This window comes from Epinephelus moara, chromosome 4, assembly GCF_006386435.1.
Source record: "Epinephelus moara isolate mb chromosome 4, YSFRI_EMoa_1.0, whole genome shotgun sequence".
Taxonomy (NCBI): domain Eukaryota; kingdom Metazoa; phylum Chordata; class Actinopteri; order Perciformes; family Serranidae; genus Epinephelus; species Epinephelus moara.
Genome location: NC_065509.1, coordinates 29,200,687 through 29,221,598, shown reverse-complemented (window position 1 = coordinate 29,221,598; position 20,912 = coordinate 29,200,687). Strand labels below are relative to the sequence as shown.

At 43.1% G+C, this 20,912-nt stretch overlaps 1 protein-coding gene across 1 annotated transcript in view; it reads right to left on the bottom strand.

Annotated features, from left to right (window-relative positions):
- Positions 1-20,800, bottom strand: part of vimr2 (vimentin-related 2) — a 26,227-nt gene extending 5,427 nt beyond the window's left edge. Inside the window, exons 1-9 of the mRNA XM_050042690.1 lie at positions 20,653-20,800; positions 19,333-19,477; positions 19,036-19,194; positions 18,721-18,840; positions 13,521-13,616; positions 9,514-9,645; positions 6,912-7,043; positions 3,358-3,468; positions 3,054-3,178 (exon numbers count right to left, since the gene is read on the bottom strand). Of these exons, the coding sequence (XP_049898647.1) occupies positions 3,054-3,178; positions 3,358-3,468; positions 6,912-7,043; positions 9,514-9,645; positions 13,521-13,616; positions 18,721-18,840; positions 19,036-19,194; positions 19,333-19,477; positions 20,653-20,762 (1,130 nt within the window). The 5' untranslated portion in view covers positions 20,763-20,800. The remainder of the gene's footprint in view (positions 1-3,053; positions 3,179-3,357; positions 3,469-6,911; positions 7,044-9,513; positions 9,646-13,520; positions 13,617-18,720; positions 18,841-19,035; positions 19,195-19,332; positions 19,478-20,652) is intronic.
- Between the last annotated feature and the right edge of the window lie 112 nt (positions 20,801-20,912).

Here is a 20,912-nt window from a genome sequence, read left to right as displayed (position 1 = left end):
AAAAATTCAAAATGGTGGAAAATCTATGTAACCGGAAGTTATGGGTTCTTGAGGCAAATTTGTTCCTCATGAGGAGAGGCATCTATCTCTGTGTAAAGTTTCATGTCTGAGATATGCCCATTCAAAGTTTGCAATTTCAATCGGTTGCTATAGCGCCCCCCTTTGGCCAATTGATGTAATATTGCCTCATTCGCATCCTCCCATGACCCTCTGCCACTGTGCCAAATTTCACATGGATTGACCAAGTCAGTGAGGAGAAAAACGTGGAACAGACACACAGACAGAGTTTTCGTCATTATATAGTAAGATATACATTTACTGAATAGTTATTTAGTATTAAAATAATAAATCGTGCACTAAAAACTTAGTAAAAGAAAATCTTCAAAATTACTGGGAATCACAATTTAAGTGTAAACCTTTTAAATGCATTATTATTATGCATATTTCAGTCGACCCAATATCAGTACCCGTGCATTCCTAATTCTCGGAAGTTGTCGCCATGATTGACCATACACCTCTTTGTTTACATTCATTCATTCATTTTCAACCACGAGTGCAGAGGGACAACAAATACAAATCAACAGAGAAAAAAAACACCAATGGCCCGGGTAAAGATCAAGCGCAAGATTCCTTATCGAGCCGAACAAGGAAGCAAAGGAGCACTACTTTGACAGAATAAAGGAAATTACCAGGCTTGATCTGCATGAACACAAGTGGACGTCAGGCGATCTCTACGAGCCATTACAAGTAACATTTCCAGACATGTTTTCCTACCTTGTTTGTTGTTTGAGCGCTCACACATTCCGGCAGCTCAAGTATGCAGAGCCTCATCAGACTTTGAATTGTTACCAACTCACATCACACAGATTACTGACAAGAAGAAACATCTAATTGCAAAGTTCATTTTATTCTAGGTAACGTGGTCTCATATAATAATCCAAATTTGTTATCTTTTGAGTCTGTGTTTTATCTCTTTTTCAAAATCAGTTTCATAAAAGGCATGAAAAGCAGGTGAGAGCCGTAGATGAAAATAAAGATGCATATATAAATGTATTTATATTCAATCAACAACAGACAAAAACAATGTCTACATACAAGTCAAATCTGTTTCTAAAGAGTAAGTATACCAATGCATGGTGCTGAGTTAGTGATGGAGGATAGAGTGTTTGAGGTAAATAGTTAAACTACTTTTACATTCACAGTATATATAGCCTGTCTAGATTGATATTTGGCAGTGGTTCCTGGATGATGTACTAATATAGTCTAATTTTAAAGTTTATTTTATTGTTTGTTTGTTTTTTGTCATAGTTACATTGCTCCTATACATCTTTCAGTCATAACATTTAAAGGTCCAGTGTGTAGGATTACGGGGGGGATATATTGGCAGAAATGGAATACAACATTCATAACTATGTTTTCATGATTTATAATCACCTGAAAATAGGAAACCTTGTGATTTGGTTAACTTAGAATGAGACGTTTAAATCCTTATAAGGAACCTGTCCTCTTCAACAGCGTTTGCCATGTTGTTTCTACAGTAGCCCAGAATGGACAAACAGCACTCTGGTCCCAGATAGGGTCATTTATGGACTTTTAATGCTCAGGTTTTTGTTTCATATCATACGGATGTACTAATGAACCCCTTACTTGCTTATGGTAGTCCATCGTATCCGATGATGACATTCTACTTCTTCTTTTGGCAGTAGCTCAGTCCATAGGGACTTGGGTTGGGAACCGGAGGGTCGCCTATTCAAGTCCCCGTCCAGACCATAAATGTGGCGCGTGGACTGGTTGCTGGAGAGGTGCCAGTTCTCCTCCTGGGCACTGCCGAGGTGCCCCTGAGCAAGGCATCGAACCCCCCAACTCTGAGCGCCTGTGATGGGCAGCCCACTCTGACATCTCTCCATTTAGTGCATGTATAGGTCCAGTTTGTGCATGTGTGTGTTCAGACCTGTGTGTAATTGACAACAGAGTGTAAAATTGAATTTCCCCTCTGGGATTAATAAGGTATATAAAAAATAAATAAATAAATAAATAAATTCTGAGGTGACTATGAAGTCCAATGCGTGAGCCACAAGGTCTATTACAGTGAGGGCATATTAAGTCAGTAATTGTTGTCGCCTTGGCTGCAGTGACCATCTTCCTCCCCTGGCGCTTCCTTTCCCTCGCCTCACTCCTCTCCTCTTCCAGGTGCTGAATGCCAGCTTGGCAAAGTCTCCTCCAGAGAGGACGGTCCGTGGCAGTGCTTTCCAGCTGTGTGTACTGTATCCCACACTTCTTGAGCGTTGTTTTGAGCTGGTCCTTGTATCTCCGCTTTTGACCTCCTGCAGATCGCTGACCATGGCGTAACTGACCATACAGTCTGTCCTCTGTCATCCTGATGGTGTGGCCAACCCACCGCAGTTGGTATTGAAGAAAAGTGGCCTCCATGCTCTTGGTACCAGTTCTCTTCAGGACTTCCGTGTGTGGTACACGGTCGCGCCAAGTTAGTCCAAGGATGCGCTGGAGACATTTGATGTGAAAGTTCTCCAGCTGATGGATGTGACGGCGATACAGGGTCCACGCTTCACAGCCATAGAGTAGGGTGGAGACACAGATAGCTTGGTAGACTGCAACCTTGGTCTGTATGCTGAGGTCCTTATTCAGGAAAACCCTCTTGCACAGCCTACCAAAGGAAGCTGAAGCAGCCTTTATCCTGTTTTGGACATCATTGTCCATGCTGCAGGTTTCGGAGAATGTGTTATGTGTTTTCTGTTTTTATTGCTTTTATGTTTTATTGGCTTTGTCTTTTACTCAGTTGTGTAAAGCACTTTGTAACTGTGTTTTTAAAAGGTGCTATATAAATAAAGTTTATTATTTTTATTATAAATGTCATCACTAGAAGCTAAATGGGATCCTACACACAAAAAACAAGTCCGTTTCTTATGTTTCCTAGGCCACCTGATGATCTGTTTTGTCTTGAATTGTGAAGCCATTATTATCATTCAGAGCAGTCTTACAGTACACACACACACACACACAAAATCACAGTTTATTACCCCAGACTGTCTGACCTGTAGGCAGTAATCTCCATGTCTCTGGCCATCTTCTCACTGAGCAGCTCCTTGTAGTCTTCACACTGCTCCCTCATCTGCACTTGGAAGTCAGCCTCCTGGCGCCGCATTTCATCTATAGTACACTGAATAACATACACACAAACATGCACACACAGACGAACACACACACACACACACACACACACACACACACACACACACAGAGTGTGGTAGGATTAAAGGGTGAGATTAAATGACAGAATTAGTCCAAACCACTGGTCCTTTACAGCCTATGATTATAATAATCAGTCCACTCTCAGACCTCCAGCTCAGCGATCTCGTCCATGTACGCAGCCTTCTTCATCTCAACCTCGTCCTCCAGCTCCTCATTACACTTCTGCAGCTCAGCCAGCTCCTTGTCTAGCTTTGAAATCTACAGAAACACAGACGACATACACATCAAAGGTTATTCACTCAAAATACACTCACATACGACTGAGTTATCTTGATTCTAATAATGTGATGATGCAAAAATATGTCTTGATGGTTCCCTCATCATTGTCACTGTCACTGACATCACAGTAGCTTCGTCCATCATTTATACAGTCTATGCATCTTACAAAGGTGCACACACATTATCATATACAGTGGACAACTCATGAACGTGCACTCAGAGCACAGGCACACAGTCACGGAGCTCGCTGAAGAATGCTGCGTCCTGCAAAACCACACCCATCTGGGTGAAATACAAGTTTTTAGGGAGCCCCGTAACCAAACACCTGCAAAGCTAATGACAAATACATTCCCTTTAGGCTGAGCTAATGTTGTGTGCTAATTAGCAAATGTTTATGCTAAACCAAGACAGTGAAGACAGTCAACACAAATGATTTCTTCTGCACAGTGAAACAGTTGGCAGGTGTAGCTTGGCAGAAAGAAAATAGTTCCTTCATAAAACTGCTCACAACAAGGTCTGTGGATTATCTTGAGTAACATGGGCATGATTTCTGGAAAGAGACATTGCTGTTGAGTTTTTTAAATGTATTTTTTTGGCGCTTTGAGCACCACAAGCTGAGTGCCATCTAGTTTCATTATACTGGGGAGAAGGCAGACATCTCTATGGTCGATATCTCCAACACTCCGTAACTCACACCAAAACAATTTAGATTGACAAATACAGGTAAGAGGAAATATGTGAACTGGCCCTTTAAGTATTCCAATCAACCAGACCTACACATATAAAACAGGTTCCTTTACTTATACTAAACTAAAGCAGGAGCATCCCTGCCCCCCTCCCTGTGTCGGACGGCTGTGGTGTCCTGCCGTGAGTAATTACAGCAATCACAGAAGTTCAACAATTAGCTGTCACAGCCAGATGGGGATCCAGGCGGTCGTGCTCGTCTTTCAACGAGATCATGTGAGCAGAGGAAGACCTGGTTACAACTCAGAGGCTGGTGATGACTCCCAAACCTGGTCAAGTCACTTACTCCCACTCCGCTCTCCCTGGCATGATGAGTGAGGTCTGGCCCGTGTGCGAGTAGTGGCATACAACCCCATCAGCGGCTGCTCTATTATATACATTTCTGCGTCAGGGCTGATTTCACTGCAATCTGTTTGTTTGGCCATGTTGTGTCTCAGCGAGAAAGCAGACCCGAGGCATCCATCACAGGCGAGAGAGGAAACAGAGCAGATCAGGCCATGCTGTTCATCCGTCAGGCTGGATTGAGCAGAACTGGGGATTGTGAGCTGCATATTAGAGACAAGTAGATGATGTTGGGAGTTGTGCTGTGGTTACAGAGGCGCAGTGTTTACTTAAAGAGCTGGAGGTAGAGCTGCAGCCACAGTAATGAGAACCAAACCACCATGTTTGTTACAGATGTGGTTCGGTGTCGGCTGCGGTCTGACCACTGATGGATGTTGAAGAGACTCATGTGAAGGGAAGAGGAGGTAGTTACTGGAGTCACTTGGTGATTTTACCTGAGTCATAATTTCCTACTTCGACTCTTTATTGATGCCTCACTTTGCTTTTTCATTCAGAGCCTTCTTGCTTTCATTTTCCTGCCGGCTGGATGAGAAATATCAGATGAAGGTTTATTTCCTCTCCTCCATTTGCAGAGGAAGTCTCTAGTCAGTGTGTGTGTGTCAAGTTTTTAAGACGTTTATGACGCTGCAGGCGCTCTGAAAGACCGTACTTAATAACTGAGGACACGGAGGGCAATAAATCCTGTCTGAGCTGAAGCCGAGCCCTTCACATCTCCTGCTGAAAGTGTCCGCAGAGTAAACACTCTGGTCAGCAGGATCTCCCACACTGTTGCTCCGCTGTCACTCAGCTGCTCCCCTCCTTCTTCGCCCGCTGTGGGAAACCATTCATTTTCACCATTATGTCTGATTTAGGAGCTGATGGCCGACGCAGAGCCAGTTGCGGGTTCTTTTCTTTGTCAGTAAAGAGATGGAAAATGTGTTGTGGGAAGATCTGAATCAGTAGACTGGAACTGAAGGATTTTAAATGATGTGTAAATGTGACACTAAAAGGGTCAGTTCACTCCCCAAAAATACATATTTTATTCGCAGCAAGACAGTTTGGGTTTTATTTGCAGGAGTTTTTGAGTTTCAGTTTCTGAGACTTATACTTTATACTACATTGTCCTCCTTACTCTGGATAATCTAATCTAACCCAGTCAATAATTTTCATGGGGAGTATTTCTTTTAGCAGTAGTTCATCATTTTGGGAAATATGCTTTTACACTTTCTCACTAAGAATTAAATGAGGAGACTGAAACCACTCTCATAATGTGCAAGTAGGAGGAAACAGCTAGCCTGACAACCTCGCAACAACGACTGAATTTAAGAAAGTGATTGCACCCAACCAGGAAATAGTCTGACACATATCTTGTCCTTGAACCCCAACTTGTCATTTTTACACTTCTCTTTTGTCCGGATGAAACAAACGACATAGAAAACAATATTTAGTGAGCTTTAGGGGTGCCGCTAGGCTGATTTTGTCATCTTTGGACAAAGCTAGGCTGGCTGTTTTCATTTTGAGTCTTGGTGCTAAGCTAAGCGGGTTGTAGCTTCATATTTAGCGTCCAGGCAGAGCGACATCAATCTCTCTTCCTAATGCTATACAACGAAGCTAATAGGAGTTCTTCCAAAATTTGAACCACCCTTCAAGGCTGAAACTTACAGCTGCACTTACACAAACACAAACAGGGATCATTTGGAGACATTTGCATGGCAGTTTCTTTTATATTTGTATATACAACTTATTGGTATACTATGTAGAATTATCTTAAAAATCAATGTGTAGTACAGAAGTAATCCCTCTCAATCATCACTTATGACCGACTGGAAGTGTGTGGCAGTGTATTTATCTGCAGAGACTCTGCCCTCTGCCTGTTTTTTGCCTTTTTTGTTTGAGAGATGACAGTGAAGAGGCAGATTGGAAATGGGGGAGACAAGAGTATGACATGCAACAAAGGTCCCCATGCTGGAATATGCAACATTGAAGTTATGTGGCATGTGCTGTAACCACTTGGCCGCCAGTGCTCCCTGCTAGATTTTTAAGTTTGAATATAATGTTTAAAAACAGTAACTGACTATTCTTGGATAGTATACCTTTATATATAACTTTAAAAAAATTTCTTCGCTCTTTTGAAGCCATCACCCAACAGGAGTTGAATTAACCAATCAGCTGATTCAGCCACAGGTCGGCACAACGTGTTGGTGAGATTTTCAAAGTCTGCACGGCAGAAATCTGAGAGAAGTTCATCTAAGTATCTTCGCAAGTAAAACCAGATCCCAAATTTGCCTTAATGGAAGCACTTTTTTCATGTAATTTGGGTGAACTGACCCTTTAAAACCAGCGGAGCGCTCACTCACCAGCATCTTAATCTCACTGACGTCCTTTATCTTTGACAGGTCTTTCACTGTTGACCCCGCAGCTCCTCCCGCTTCCAGTTGTTTTCCATCACCACGGTGAACCCCAGCGGAGGAGGCTGCACCACACTCGTACTGCAAAGACAGAAGAAGAGGAATAAGTGCAGACTGTGGGGGATAGTGCTTTCTTTTGGGCATTTAAGTACACTTTGACAGGGGAGCACAGAGCAATCAGAGCCTCTCGTAGCGGCTGATGGTTAAAGCTCTACTTATGTCCACCACATTCCTGATTAGATGGAACAAATGCAGCCCAAACGAGCAACATGAGGGTGCACAGGTGTGTGGGAGTCAGCCAGCAATCACCATTACTGTTCAAACCCAATAGCAATCATATTTTAGCATCGAGACAATTGCATCTCGTAATCGAGGCCAGGCAGACAGGACGGTGTCCAGCTGGCGAGAGAAGAGACTGAGTGGGAGGGAGACAGAGGGAATAGACGGGGTTTGGGGGAACAAGAAACACACCTACGCATCCAGACAGACACACAAATATATAAATACCTTGTATACCCTTCAGCCATGCCTCTAAATGAAGGACACACACACACACACACACACACACACACACACCAGCGTCCACTCCAGTGCTGCCGAGGAGCCTGGGAAGGCGGCCAGCAGTCTGATTACAGCCCTGACCTCTGAACCGGGCAGACATCCTCGCCCCAGAGGGGGTCAGACCCACCGGAGCTGTAGTCTGACCCCAATGCAACACGTCTTCCCTTGCACTACACACACACACACATACACTCAGGTAGACAAAGTCATTCTGTTCGGGTCCAGTCCTGCACCTCTGATTCTCAAGTTCTGCCCCGCTGTTTTGTTAAGAGGGAAAGAAAACAAGAGGGAGTATCGTCGTGTGATTTGTGAAAGTTGAGATTTACATCTGGACCTGACGGAGACGTTTCAGAGGGAGAGGGAGGAGGTGATCGGTGGTCAGTGTGAGGATGAGGATGGCAGTCTGTAGTGGAGGAAGTACTCAGATCCTTTAAGTTAAATAAAAGCAGAAATAAATCAATTTAAAGATACTCTAACTAAATGTACCGAAGTGCGAAATGTAAAATTTCTTACTCTGCAGAAACATGACCCGTGTCACTGATATATTATTATGACATTATTAGACTCTTAATACTGATGCGTCAAATGTGAAAGTGTTATAGCTGGTCGAGGTTTAACAAGTGCTTCTTTATACACAATTAAGTAGTTAAGTCCAGTGGGTGCTAACCAAGGGGTCGCTCCCCTCCAGAGATAAATCTGGGGGATCATGAGATGATTAATGGGGAAGAAAAAGCAAAGTTCTACTCAAGCGGCAAACTCTGAGGCTGAAAATTAAGCCAATGTGCCAAAAAAAAGCAGTTTCTCTAATGTAGTTTCTCCAGAAAGCAATAAATCCTAATAGACCTCCATGTTAAAGTGCCGAAATTTACAGCAGAAATAAATATTTTACAGCCTGGCACAAAAATGGTTTTAGTCTCTGTAGCTAATTTTTGTGGACTTCTCTCAAACGTGTTGGTAATGGGTAATTTTGACATCTGTGCTACCATGTGAGGAGTTAAGAGGGTTTGCGCTCTTTGCTGCAAATGACAGCTCATGAAGTGGTTTTCCATCCACCAGTTTTTTTAACCCATTTTGTTGAAAAGTTGGTGCACCTATAAAAACAAAGTGTGACATTGTCCATTTGAACTAGACATTGGAAATTAATCAAAATGTGACTTAAACGTCCACTGAGGAGATGGAAAATGGCAGAAAACAACATCAGATCTGAACGGAGCAATGAAGAGACTGTAACCTTCCTAAAATTAATAAATGTAACAAATGTAAATGTCGTATTTACATCATAATTACTACATTGTTTTTCCACAATTTGAGGTTTAAGTGGTGCTCTTTTAAATATATTAGTTCCTTGCTCCCTCGTTTTCTGCATAATTTAAGAGCACACGACTGGAGAATTAGCACCAACAGCGGTTTATCTCGATACATTCCACCCCTTATATTCAGTAGTTAATGGAAACATTCATTAATTCACATTGTACTGCTGTTTTTCTGAAAATGTGGTAGTAATTTGTAGTAAATTTGGGTGGAAATCTGACTACAGACATCTGCCCAACCAGCCGGTGCTTCTCTGTAAAGGGTCACGAGTGCAAAAAGGTTTGAAAACACTTGTTTAATCATTAACAAGTTATTGTATAAATGTTTCTTTTTTTTCTGTGTAAAATCTGAAACTGATAAATAGCTTGTATTTCTAGCTGTCAGATAACAGATACAATATTTCTCCCTGAGTCATGAAAGTGTGAAATGGAAATACGATACTTTATAATTGTACTGAAGTACAGTACGTGAGTAAATGTACTTTGAATTTCCACCACAGGTATGAGGTTTGTCTGACTCCATTCCTGAACATGTCAGTGTTGCTCAAGGAGAACTAAAGCAGGAGATATCATTGTTGTGTTTCTACAGATGAACACGGACATGCTGCTGTAAAGGATCTGAAACATAAAAAGGCTTCATGACTTCATGTTTGTGTGTGTTATGCTGCAGTGTGTCGTACCTGGAGGCTCTCAGCCAGCTGGCAGTAGTACTCCTTTACATCCAGGGCCGGAGTGATGTCAGGGCTGCCAAATTTAATAGCTGCCACCGCCCCTGCAGTCCCTTCAGCCGGCTCCAGCAGAGTCTCCACTGCCTGCTCGTACACACCACACATACAAACACACAGTGGGGAGGTGCATTCACATCCTTTACTCAGTGGTCAAATGTAACTCAGGACATTTCTTCAAGTGTTGTACTTAAGTACTATTTGAGGTACTTGCACTTTACCTGAGTATTTCCATTTTATGTTACTCCATACTTCGACCTCACAACATTTCAGAGGGACATCTTGTGCTTTTTACTCTTCTGCTAGTACATTTTGATAATGACACTTTCGGTAGTTACTATGCAAACAAATGACCCTTTTGAGTGTTTGGGCCCAAACACACCAAGCCGACAGTTGGCTGCTTGTCAATGTCAGGCCTTCAGTGAGTGTTTGTCACCCTGGTTTTTGCAGTGTGTCCTGCACTGTTGGCACTAGACGGCCCCTGTCTGCTGTTTTACAGCTAATTCAGCAGGATGACTTGGCGCTGGAGGCGGCAAAGTCAGTCGGTGAATAAAATCACCCTGATTGACAGTTCAGTTCAGTGTGTGAGAAGAGAAATGGAAGTGAGGAAGGCAAACAAACAACTTAAGTCCCACATCGGGCTGTGTTGTTGATGTGCTAACTGGCTAACTAGCATCTTGAATCCGTTCTGTTGGTCTTCCAGTTTTCCCTTTTTGAATGAAGAAGTCAGACTACCACTGCCTGCTGGTATGGACAGTTATTCCTTCTCACACAGACACAGAACGTACACGCTACTTGGACATTGACTGTAGTCTTTGCAGTGTGTTCAAGCGCAACTTTGTGGCCGAGACAGGCAACATGAGGCCTTCGTTGCCACTAGTTTTTTGATGTTGGTAAAGGCCCGGACACACCAAACCGATATCAAAGACCTAGTGGTGATAAAGGCCTCATGTTGCCCGTATCTCAGCCATGAAGTTGCGATCATCATACCGCAAAGACTACAGTCAACTGCTAACTAACATGTACACGCCTTAGAAGAAAATAACTCCATACCAGCAGGGGGCGGTAGTCTGTAATTGTCATTCAAAAAGGGAAAATGGAAGACTGACAGGACGGATTCAAGACGCTAGCTGGGGTCTTGGCACATTAACACACAACCTAACAGGGGGACTTGAGTTGTTTGCTTTCCTCACTTCCGTGTCTCTTCTCATGCACTGAGCTAAACTGCCAATCAGAGTGATTTCCCTCACTGACAAGCTCCACCGCCCTGACGCTGATTGAACAGCCGACATGAGCCAACTAGCGCCAACTGTGACACACAGCATAAACTAGGGCGACAGATGCTCACCAACATCCCAACAATGACAGGCGCCTGACAGTCGGCTTTGTGTGTGAGGGCCCTCATACTGAAATACAATTTATTATTGGTAATGCATTAATGTGTAAGTAACATTTCCCAGTTGCAGGTAGATCACATACCCTGTTGAGTGGTTTTATCTATAACAATGCATCATATTTTAACAGCTCATCCTGTGTATTCTATGTTAAATCTTAATTTGTAATGTAACTAGTAACTAAAGCTGCCAAATAAATAAAATTGTAGTGCAGCAGAAGTGGCATAAAATGGAAATAGTTAACTGCAAGTACCTAAAATATAAACTGAAAAATACTCCACCTCTTCTAACACAAAACACATCAAAGACCTGACTATACTTGTCTTCAGCTTCCAATATGTCGCCCCTTTAGTACAAACCCAACATCCATTACAGAGAAAATGAACTGTTACAGAGCTGCAGTGGCAGTCTAACATTTTTCTCCCTTCCCCTCCACCTAAATAACGACATGGCTGCCGATTTGTCAGGGGACTGTAGGGTATCTGGAAGTGCTGATAATAACAACAGTTAATAAAACAAAGGGAACTTCTGTTTTCATTTGGTATTCAGCTGCATTTCCTGGACTGTGAGTTATCGAGCGTGGCCCAAAGGGAGTGTGTTAAACGCCGGGCAGCCCGGCTCTGCAGAGAAAAACACAGTGTGATGGAGCTGGTCCTGCTTCAGCTGCCTCCTTCTCGCTCTCTCTCTCTCTCTGCCTACAGCCTCCAGATCTGATACCGGGGCGCGTCTGTCATCTCCTGGCGATGTGGAGAATATTGTAGAAGGTGCAGAGAGCACGTGTGTGAGGATGTGATAAAGGTAATGATGTGCATTGGATATGGTTACATACATGTCTCTATGTTAAAGCTACTTTGACATTTTGGAATATCTGGATATTCACTTTCTTGTGGAGAGTTACATAAGAAGACTGAAGATTAAATGTGATTCACCTTGAATCATATGAGTTAAGTTGATCTCTGAGTTCATTAACCCCAAACAGCCAATATACCAACTGTACAGATGTTAGCTGTAAGCTAATGAGCAACAGGCAGTGGCGGCAGTAGCTCAGTCTGCGGTGACCTGGCATGAAAAACCAGAGGGACGATGGTTCAAGTCCCCTATATGGACCAAGTATGGACCCCCAGACTGCTCCAGGGACCCTGCGCTACTTCTCTAAAATGCATGTGTGTGGTACGCGTAAATATGGGGGATATAGGGATATGCGAAGAGATACATTTCAACGGCCTTGTTTAAAATTGCCTCGTGTTGATGGACGAGTAAAGCATCTTTCTTTTTCTTTCTCTCACCAGACACACTGACCATGTCTCTGGGAGTGTGTTTGTGTTCAGCTCAGCCCGACTAATCTCAGAACTCACCAGAAAGGTTCTTTCTGTTATTTCACTTCAGTTGTTCTCCCTTTTCCTCTCATCTCTGCGTTTATGAGGCGGATGCATGAAGCCCCAGGATACATGTACATATTTTGCTCAAGCTGAAACATTTTTAACTTGTGTGTACACATCTTTGCATCAATCTCCGTCTTTCCATTTACTTGCATTTATATGCATTTGCACCTTGTCTAAAATTCATGTTATGCCTGAACGCACAATGAGGCTACAGCCAGCAGGCGGCTATTTTAGCTTAGCACAAAGACTGGAAACTGGAAAACAACTAGCCTGGCTCTGTCCAAAGGTAACAAAATCAATCTACCAGCACCTCTAACTAACATATCACATATCATTTGATTAATCTAAAGAAAAACAAAGTGTAAAAACGTCAAATTGTGGTTTAATGGTGGTTTACGTGCTGGACTTCTTGGCCAGGAACTGCGACTTCCTGGAGTCAGACAAGAAATAGTCCAGCATATAATCCCCTGAGTACCTATTCAACAAATTAGATATATTGTGTGAATGAGTGAGCTTTGAAGATGCTGTTAAACAGATTTTTCTAACCTCTAGGCAGTACCAGGCTAGCTGTTTGTAGTTTTTGTGCTAAGCTAAGCTAACCAACCTCTGGCTGCAGCTTCATATTTAACTGACAGATGTAAAAGTGGTGTTGATCTTCTCATCTAACTCTTAGAAAGAAAGCAACTGAAGTGTATTTCCAAAATGTCAAAATACTCCTGTAAAGGGACGGCGTACCCCCAAATCAAAAAATATGTATTTTTCCTCTTACTTGTCGCACTATTTATCAGACTAGATTGTTTTGGTGTGAGTTGCTGAGTGTTGGCGATATCAGCTGTAGAGATGTCTGCTTTCTCTTTAATATGTTGGGTGAGCTGTCCCTTTAAGACATGGGACTAAGGATTGAAATGACCACTGAAATTTAACATGACTTGTTGCATGCTACACTAGATTATTTTTTGTTGTTGTTTGTTTTATCTTCCCCCCATGTATATTTCTGTTGACAGGTCTGCTCCTGGCTCTCCAGCAAGGTGACCGGGGTCATCACAGCTGTGTTTGTCACTACAGCTCTGGGCATTTCTCCAACATTCCCGTCTGACCTAAGTGCTACATTTCGAGTCATTTTCATGGCTATAAACAACTCCTGTTTCATCACGCTGCATCCATATATCCTCTCTCTCCCCCTCACCGTCGTGTGCTGGGCCTCCATGTTGGCCAGCTGCTCCTCGTAGATAGCCACTTGCTCCCTCAGCGCCAAACACTCTGCTGCCACAGCATCGACGTCCTGCGAAGAAAATCAAATTAACAGAGAACAAGGCTTCAAGCAGAGAAGTTTAACTTTATTTTTTGGAGGTGTCTGAGAGGAATGCTGTAGTTTGTGCTGTAAATCACACCACAGGTTGAAGGAAAGTAGAGAAAGGCTTTGTTTCCACGCCGAACAACCATTTTAGTACTATCAGCTCCAGCACATCCACCTGTTTCACTGAACAGCAAGTAGACACCGCAATGCAGAGGAAGGGGGAGGAGGAGGAGGAGGAGGAGGAGGAGGAGGAAGATCAGAAGGAGGCTAACTAGACACAAAAGCCCTGTCCACCAATCCATCTGCCAGCAGGGGTTCTCAGCTCATCTACTCTTTTTAAAGAACCAGATTAATTGGGGTTGGATGCAATTACTGTGGGTGCCTGCATTTACATTTGGACACATGCAGAGAGAGTTTGGTGGTGAAGTTTTGGAGCCTCGCTGGGAGGGTGGCAGCATCCTTGATGGACAGCAGTAAGCAAAGGTAGTGTCGTTCTGCTGCTGCTGCTGCCTGTGCTCACATATCTGCCAGCAGCTTGGGAGAAACTTGTTGTTAATCACATTCTGCTGAAACTTTAAAGCAGCATTAATTGATTTTTGGCCTCTTAGGGGCAACAGAAAAAGCTGTAAACACAACACTGACAGATTAGCACCTTATAAAGTTCATCTGGCAAGCGCAGGGAAACAGTTGCCTATTTTTAGCACCCAGGGGAGCAACATGAGAGTCCTGTTTCTGTCCACCTGATGAATTAAAGTCCAATATCAGCTCTCCTTTTAGCTCTGTTTTGGTTTCCACCAACTTATAAAGGAAATATCTGTCTCTTTTCCTGCTAATTGCACCACTATGATCACCAGCTTGTCAATAACAACGTCAGTCAGCTGTTTGGTGTTGACCAGGTAGTGAACAGCTGCCGGAAATCGGACAGAATTGTCAGCTTGTTACACTCCGTTTCCATCTTCAGTCTTACATTGCCTCTACTCTATACGATGTCTGTAGAAGAGGGGGATTTGATTTTCCCTGACTAATCCGTAGAAACAAAGCAGCAGCCTTCAGAGCTGAAAAATGAAGCCAATGCGGAAGTGCTAATGGCGTTATCATAGACCCCCATGTTAAAATGCCAAACTTAACAGCAGGAATAAACATGTTTAAAGCCTGGTACAAAAAACGGTTTTGGTCTCTATGGCTAATTTCCCTGTTCATGAAAAACTGTACAGAGGTTCCCCGTTTACATTTTATTAAGCTTTAAAGTTATGCCTTGTCAAGGGCATGACTGCTTTCAGTGACAGGCTGTCTGAGAGACGATACTATGGTCTTTGAGTCAGATCCACCTCTTGCCACTTCTATGTCCACTTCTGGCTTCAAAAAACCAAGATGGTGACGGCTAAAATGCTGAACTTGAGGCTTCAAAATGGGAGTCCAAAGACCAATGGGTGAAGTCACGGTAGTTGCCGACACTGATGTGTAGCCATGAAAAAAAAACTGGTTTGGGGGTCTTAAGAGTGGATTGGTGCAAAGTAAAACAAACTAGAATGTCAGGCAATATTAAGAAGAACTGCTTTTTCGGTGTACAGCTTGATGATGCTTCATAATGTTGTTAGTCCCACCTGTAACGCCGAATGACTAACCTGTGTAAAGTATTTTTCCATAACTTTAAATATTTGTTATTAACGATGCAAAAATCTAAGTTAAAATCCTGATAAATAACTTTAGGGCCTGTGTCCACAAAGCATGTTTTTCTGAGCATCAGCGTCTTTTTTTTCAATTGTTCTCAATGCATAGAGAAAGTATGTGGTCGCCTCGAGAAACAGAGCGCTCCAGCTTTTTTGTGTGGCCACTCTGAGCACTTCTAGTTGAAAATCTTAGAACTTTTCAAAAGGTACTGGTGACCTTACTGCCACTCCGTTACCTAACTTTACGGACTGTCCTGAGCTGCACGTTAGCCAGAAACAAACAAACAAAGACAGAAAAACCTATTTATGGGAGCAGATCGGACGGACACTAACAGTTGCTGGTAAGTGTTGTGCTTTAATCCCAATAAGAGTTGTTAGCTTGTTGTAAACTGTGTAGTTAACCCTCTGTTAACGTAGTGTTACGTTAGCTACAAGCTAATTTTCCTGCCAAGATATTGTTGCCATAGCATCACTACCTGCATAGCACATCACTACATACATTTTTTTATGAACCTCTGGGAAAAAGCGCTCCCCAGTGCCTGGCACCACTTTTCTAAACACTATGTGGTCACAGGCCCTTAGATATTATTTATAAACTGTTTAACAGTCAAAACGTGAGCTAATCTGCTTCATCTGGTGTGTTTTGGTCAAATGGCCCACCAACTGTCATCAGATTATGATGCAAATGTTGCCAAATACTGACTGTTGTATGTGACATCACCTTTTTCCAACAGAGCCCTGCCCCAATGAAACCCAATGGAAAAAACATGCAGAAAAACAAATACAGAAATCTGTCATGTAAAATTTTTGCATATAACGGAGTGTCTGCGTAGAGTCCGACCCGTCACTTACAGTTAAAAGCTGATTGATTAATTAAGTTTTGGTCTCCTTAACATTTAAAAATCCAGTGTTATTATACTTATATACTATTATACTTATTATACTACCCTGATGAGGACCCTGTGAGGTCGAAAGCGGAAGGCGTTTTAACCGACATGCCTGACTAAATAAAGGCTTTAATAGAACTTCTCTCCCTGTTCTGCTTAAGAGTGCGTGAAGAACATTTTCTTTTCTGTGACCTTTTTTTTTGTTCCCAGCACTTACTACTGTACTTATGAAACAGACTGAGCACCCGGCCTCCTCATTCATCCATTACTTATAACTGTATTTTAATTCTGGTGAATGTTGTTGAACTCATTTCACTTGAGCAACTGTGTTTAATCGCAGCCAGCTAGTCTGGCAACTCAAGACACTACTGAAACAAAATGTTAAAATGAATGTGAGACAACAAAGAGGGGGACTTTGTAATAGAAAAGTGGAGCAGAACTGGCACGAGAGGCATCACAGTATCCAGTTGTATACTTTACAATAAACCAACATGTCTTGTTTCATCTCTGTCAGTGTAGCATTATGTTGAGAGGACTGCAGCTAGCTGTGGGTTGAGCTGTGCAGTGTTCGCTCCTCTCCTCCGCATCTCTGCTCTTCCTCTACCTCCCTGTCGGTTTCCCACCAAGTGTTGTCACCCTGCAGCTGCTTCCAATTCAGAACCAGAGAACTGAGCCAGCAGGAACATTACGGCACCATAATACAGCCGGCATTACATCTGTAAGGGAGAAATTAAAGCCTCCCTCGCATCTGGCCCGGCTGGGAGGAGATGGGCTCTGGCATGTGTGAGGGAGGGAGGACGGGGGAGGGGGTATGTGGAAAAGTTGGTGGCTCAGGTTGCAGTGGGCCACCAGCCCAGACTGTGTGACTGCTGGTGATCAACACCCATTGGGTAGCGCTACAGAGGAGCAGCTGTGCAGAGTTTCAGCTGATTCACCAGGAGGCCGAGGGGAGGAGGAGTAGGAGCAGGGAGAGGCTAGACAACACTGCCATCTAGTGCTGAAGGGACATTATCACAACTGTGGGCTGGTAACGGGAAGCACAATGTAAGAACAAAGGTTTTATGCACAGACACAAGTGACTGAATTTGACATAGAATAATTGGTTTATTTTAGTTTGGAAGACATGGGGATATATCAGACACGGACGGTCTAACAAAAGGTGCCACATACAAGGGCAGGGATTCTCAACTTGCTTTACCTGGGGGCCACTTTTGCAAAATGACAGGAGGCCAGGAGCCAGTTAATGAACAAAAATGAAGTTTGTCAGTATACATAATAGATGAGTTGTCCGTTTTCAACATTTGGTATCCTCACCCATCTTCGCCAAGAGGCATATTCAGTTGCATCGGCCCTGCACTGGTCAGGTGTACGCAGAGGCGTTTCTAAGATTTTAGGACATTCAAGGTAGCCCAGACCCCTGTCAGCTTTTTTTGTTATGCTTTTTTTATGTACTGTGGCACCTTATTTAAATTCAAAGTAGAAAAGAAAATTCCCAGTGTGAATAAATGTATTTAATAAGTACTGCTAAGAAGTAAGTGTTTGTTGGCTTTAAATCTCTGCAGCGGGTTTAATTTATAGAGCAGACTTTTTAAATTAACATGATATAAACGCAGGCTTTATAAACTCCAACTTAAGGGATCCTTCTCTAAAAAATGTGATCAAAAGTTATTTCTATTTCTAAGTTTTAATGGTTTATTTCTTGTCTGTAAAGACGTAATAAATAGACAGTCATTGGTTTAGAACCCCTTTATGGATATCACTTTAGTATAGATCTTGGTATACTTTTATTACTTTAGTTTTTATTACTAATTTCTCTGTATGATATACCGATCAGCCAAAACATTAAAACCACTGACAGGTGAAGTGAATAACATTGATCATCTTGTTACAGTGCAATGTTCTGCTGGGAAACCTTGGATCCTGGCATTCATGTGGATGCTACTTGACGTGCTCCACCCACCGAACACCTTTGCAGACCAAGTACACCCCCTCATGGCAAAGACACTCCTCCAGCAGGACAATGCCACATGCCACACTGCAAAAACTGCTCAGGAATGACCCCAGGAATGGGACAAAGAGCTCAAGGCATTAACTTGACCTTCAAATAACCCAGATCCCAATCTGATCGAACATCTGAGGAATGTGCGGTTACCCCAGAGGTAGCCTCGATCCACAGTGGGTCCTCCTTGGATCAAACTTGACTCTCACCTGTCAAAGCATGGACACAGGACCTCTGGAGGCTGTCCTTTGGTGCCTGGCATCAGGGCGTTACTTTCAGATCTTTTGAGTCCCGTGGGCTGTGAGGTGGAGTAACAGCATGTCCCACAGACATTTGATCAGATTGGGATCCAAGGAATTTGGAGGCCAGGTCAACGCCTTGAGCTCTTTGTCTCTTTTCGGTGTACACTATAGTGCATTTTAATTTTGTTTTGTTGTAGGGAGACTCAGTGTTTCTAAATCCTGGTTACAGGGCTGACTCTCACTAACTCATTTGTCTTCAGGTTTGGATGGCGTTGTATTTTCAGCTGTTACCTCAGCAACATCTTGTCGTCCCTGCTGCAGGAGGGTCCTCTGCTGTGCAGCCTTCTCATACTCGTTCATAAGACGTTCGAGTTCGTTCCGCAGCTCCTCAGTGTGACACAGAATCTCATCCTGCGGGGAGACACAGTGATGGATGTCGACAAGGTTATAGATCAGTGCTGCCTGTCACTGTACAAACTGAAGTAAAATTGATGGGATGGGATGAGGAGTGAGATGGAGCTGCGATGAGAAAACCCAATTTAGGAATGTCACACACACAGAAACATGCAGCAGACACACCCAGCACTAGCAGCTGCAGCACCCTACCCTCTCCCTGCGCAGTCTTTCCACCACTGCATCCAGACTGTAGTCAGGCTTTGCCACAGCAGAGGTGATGCCGGAGGAGGCTTTTCGACTTTTCAGCTTCTCTTCTAGTTCAGCAATCTGACATTCAAGAGACTCATTCTCCTCCTCGAAACAATGGGCCTAAAGGATACAGAGACAGACAGGTGCATACTGTGAATATAGCTTCAGTGCTTCATTCACTAAGAACAAAGGCTTGACACCACTGAGAGAAAAGAAAGTGCTGATGTGTCATTGGGAGCAGTAACAGTTTGTCCTCACCAGTTCAATAAGCCTGACCAGGCGGTCATTGAGGGCAGCGATGATGGTGCGGTCCTCGATGAACCGACTCAGACCCTCCTTGGTGAGCTCCTTGGCAGCCACAAAGTCTAACTTGTCACAATCGCACTCATCAACAGCCGCACCCCTGAGAGGACACAGAGCACCAAAGACTGGACTGGATTTTGAATGATCCTTGAGGGAGATCATTTAATCGGCCTTCAGGAACAGAGGGAAATTCGATGGAAATTTTTCCCATTTCGAGAGAAACAGCACAAAAAAGACTGACGACACTACCCCGTCGTTCTTTAAATGCTTCAGAGCATACTAGGCCTCATCCGTCATGGTACATGATGTAATTATTTCCATGAGCATGAAAGGCATTTGTCATCAGCATCCAGGAAAACCTGCCATAACATGTTAACTCTAAGAATCACACACTGGGATTGATGAAGTCAGACCCCAAATATTTGGTTTTGGTCAAAAACATCTTAAAGGGACTTAAGTATTTTTCAACCTGGACCCTCTTTTCCCTATTCATCCAGTACAGAGCAACAGGCTGCAGTCCAACCAATTAGAGCATGTTTGCACTGTCAATTTACGTCCACTCAAAGTGCTTGTTTTTGCCACTGACTTGCTCATTGTTATTTTAGGTGTCTGACAACTTATGGAAAGGATCCCTACAGAGGTAGACTTTTTTGTTATGGAGTAAGATCATTTTTGTTTAACCAGAAACAGCCCAGAAACGTCATTGCCAAACCCACCAGACTCCATTTAAATAAACAGTGATTTTATAATCATAAAACACACCTCATTCAGAGTCGACAGTAACAAAATAAAACTCACAAAAGCTGGCATGGTTCATCTCTCAACTGTTCCAACAATCACCAGCTCTGGTTTGACTGAAATAAACCTTTAATTCCCCCAGTTAGATGCTGAAAATATGCTGGATCTATACACGCTAAAATTACTGGTAATGTAAATGGAGTCTGGTGTGTTTGGCAATAGCGATTATGGGGCTGTTTTAGGTTAAAAAAAAAAAAAGATCTTACTCTTTAAGAAAAAGGTCTATCTTTACAGGATCCTTTCCATAAGTTGTCAGACACAATAATAGTTACTCTGAGTGATTAGATGCAACCCTCTCACTCCATACTGAAGCAGTCTGGTCACTCAAACACAAAAACATGGGAAAATAGGGTCCAGGTTTAAAAATTAAGTTAAATTCTACATATTTTTAAGTGGGAAAACACTTAATATTTTAAAGCTGGTGGTAACTACACCCCAAATCCTGAGGTCACTCAGCACCCAGAGACCCACACTGACCTGACAGAGGCCCTGTACTGCGGCGCACACTGCATACTCAACCCTCCATTCCGACTCCAGCTATCATCCTCAAACAGCTTGCGGTAAGACGACACTCGGAGCATGGCCATGGCTTTAGGTGGGTTCAAACTGAGCAACAACACAACAGGCAAATAACGGCAGCAGGTCTGGGGCGGGGGTTTTATATTCACAGGGAATGAAAATGTAACAGTGAGGTGAAGGATCTCTCACCGGCCACTGAGTAGACTAAATATACCGCG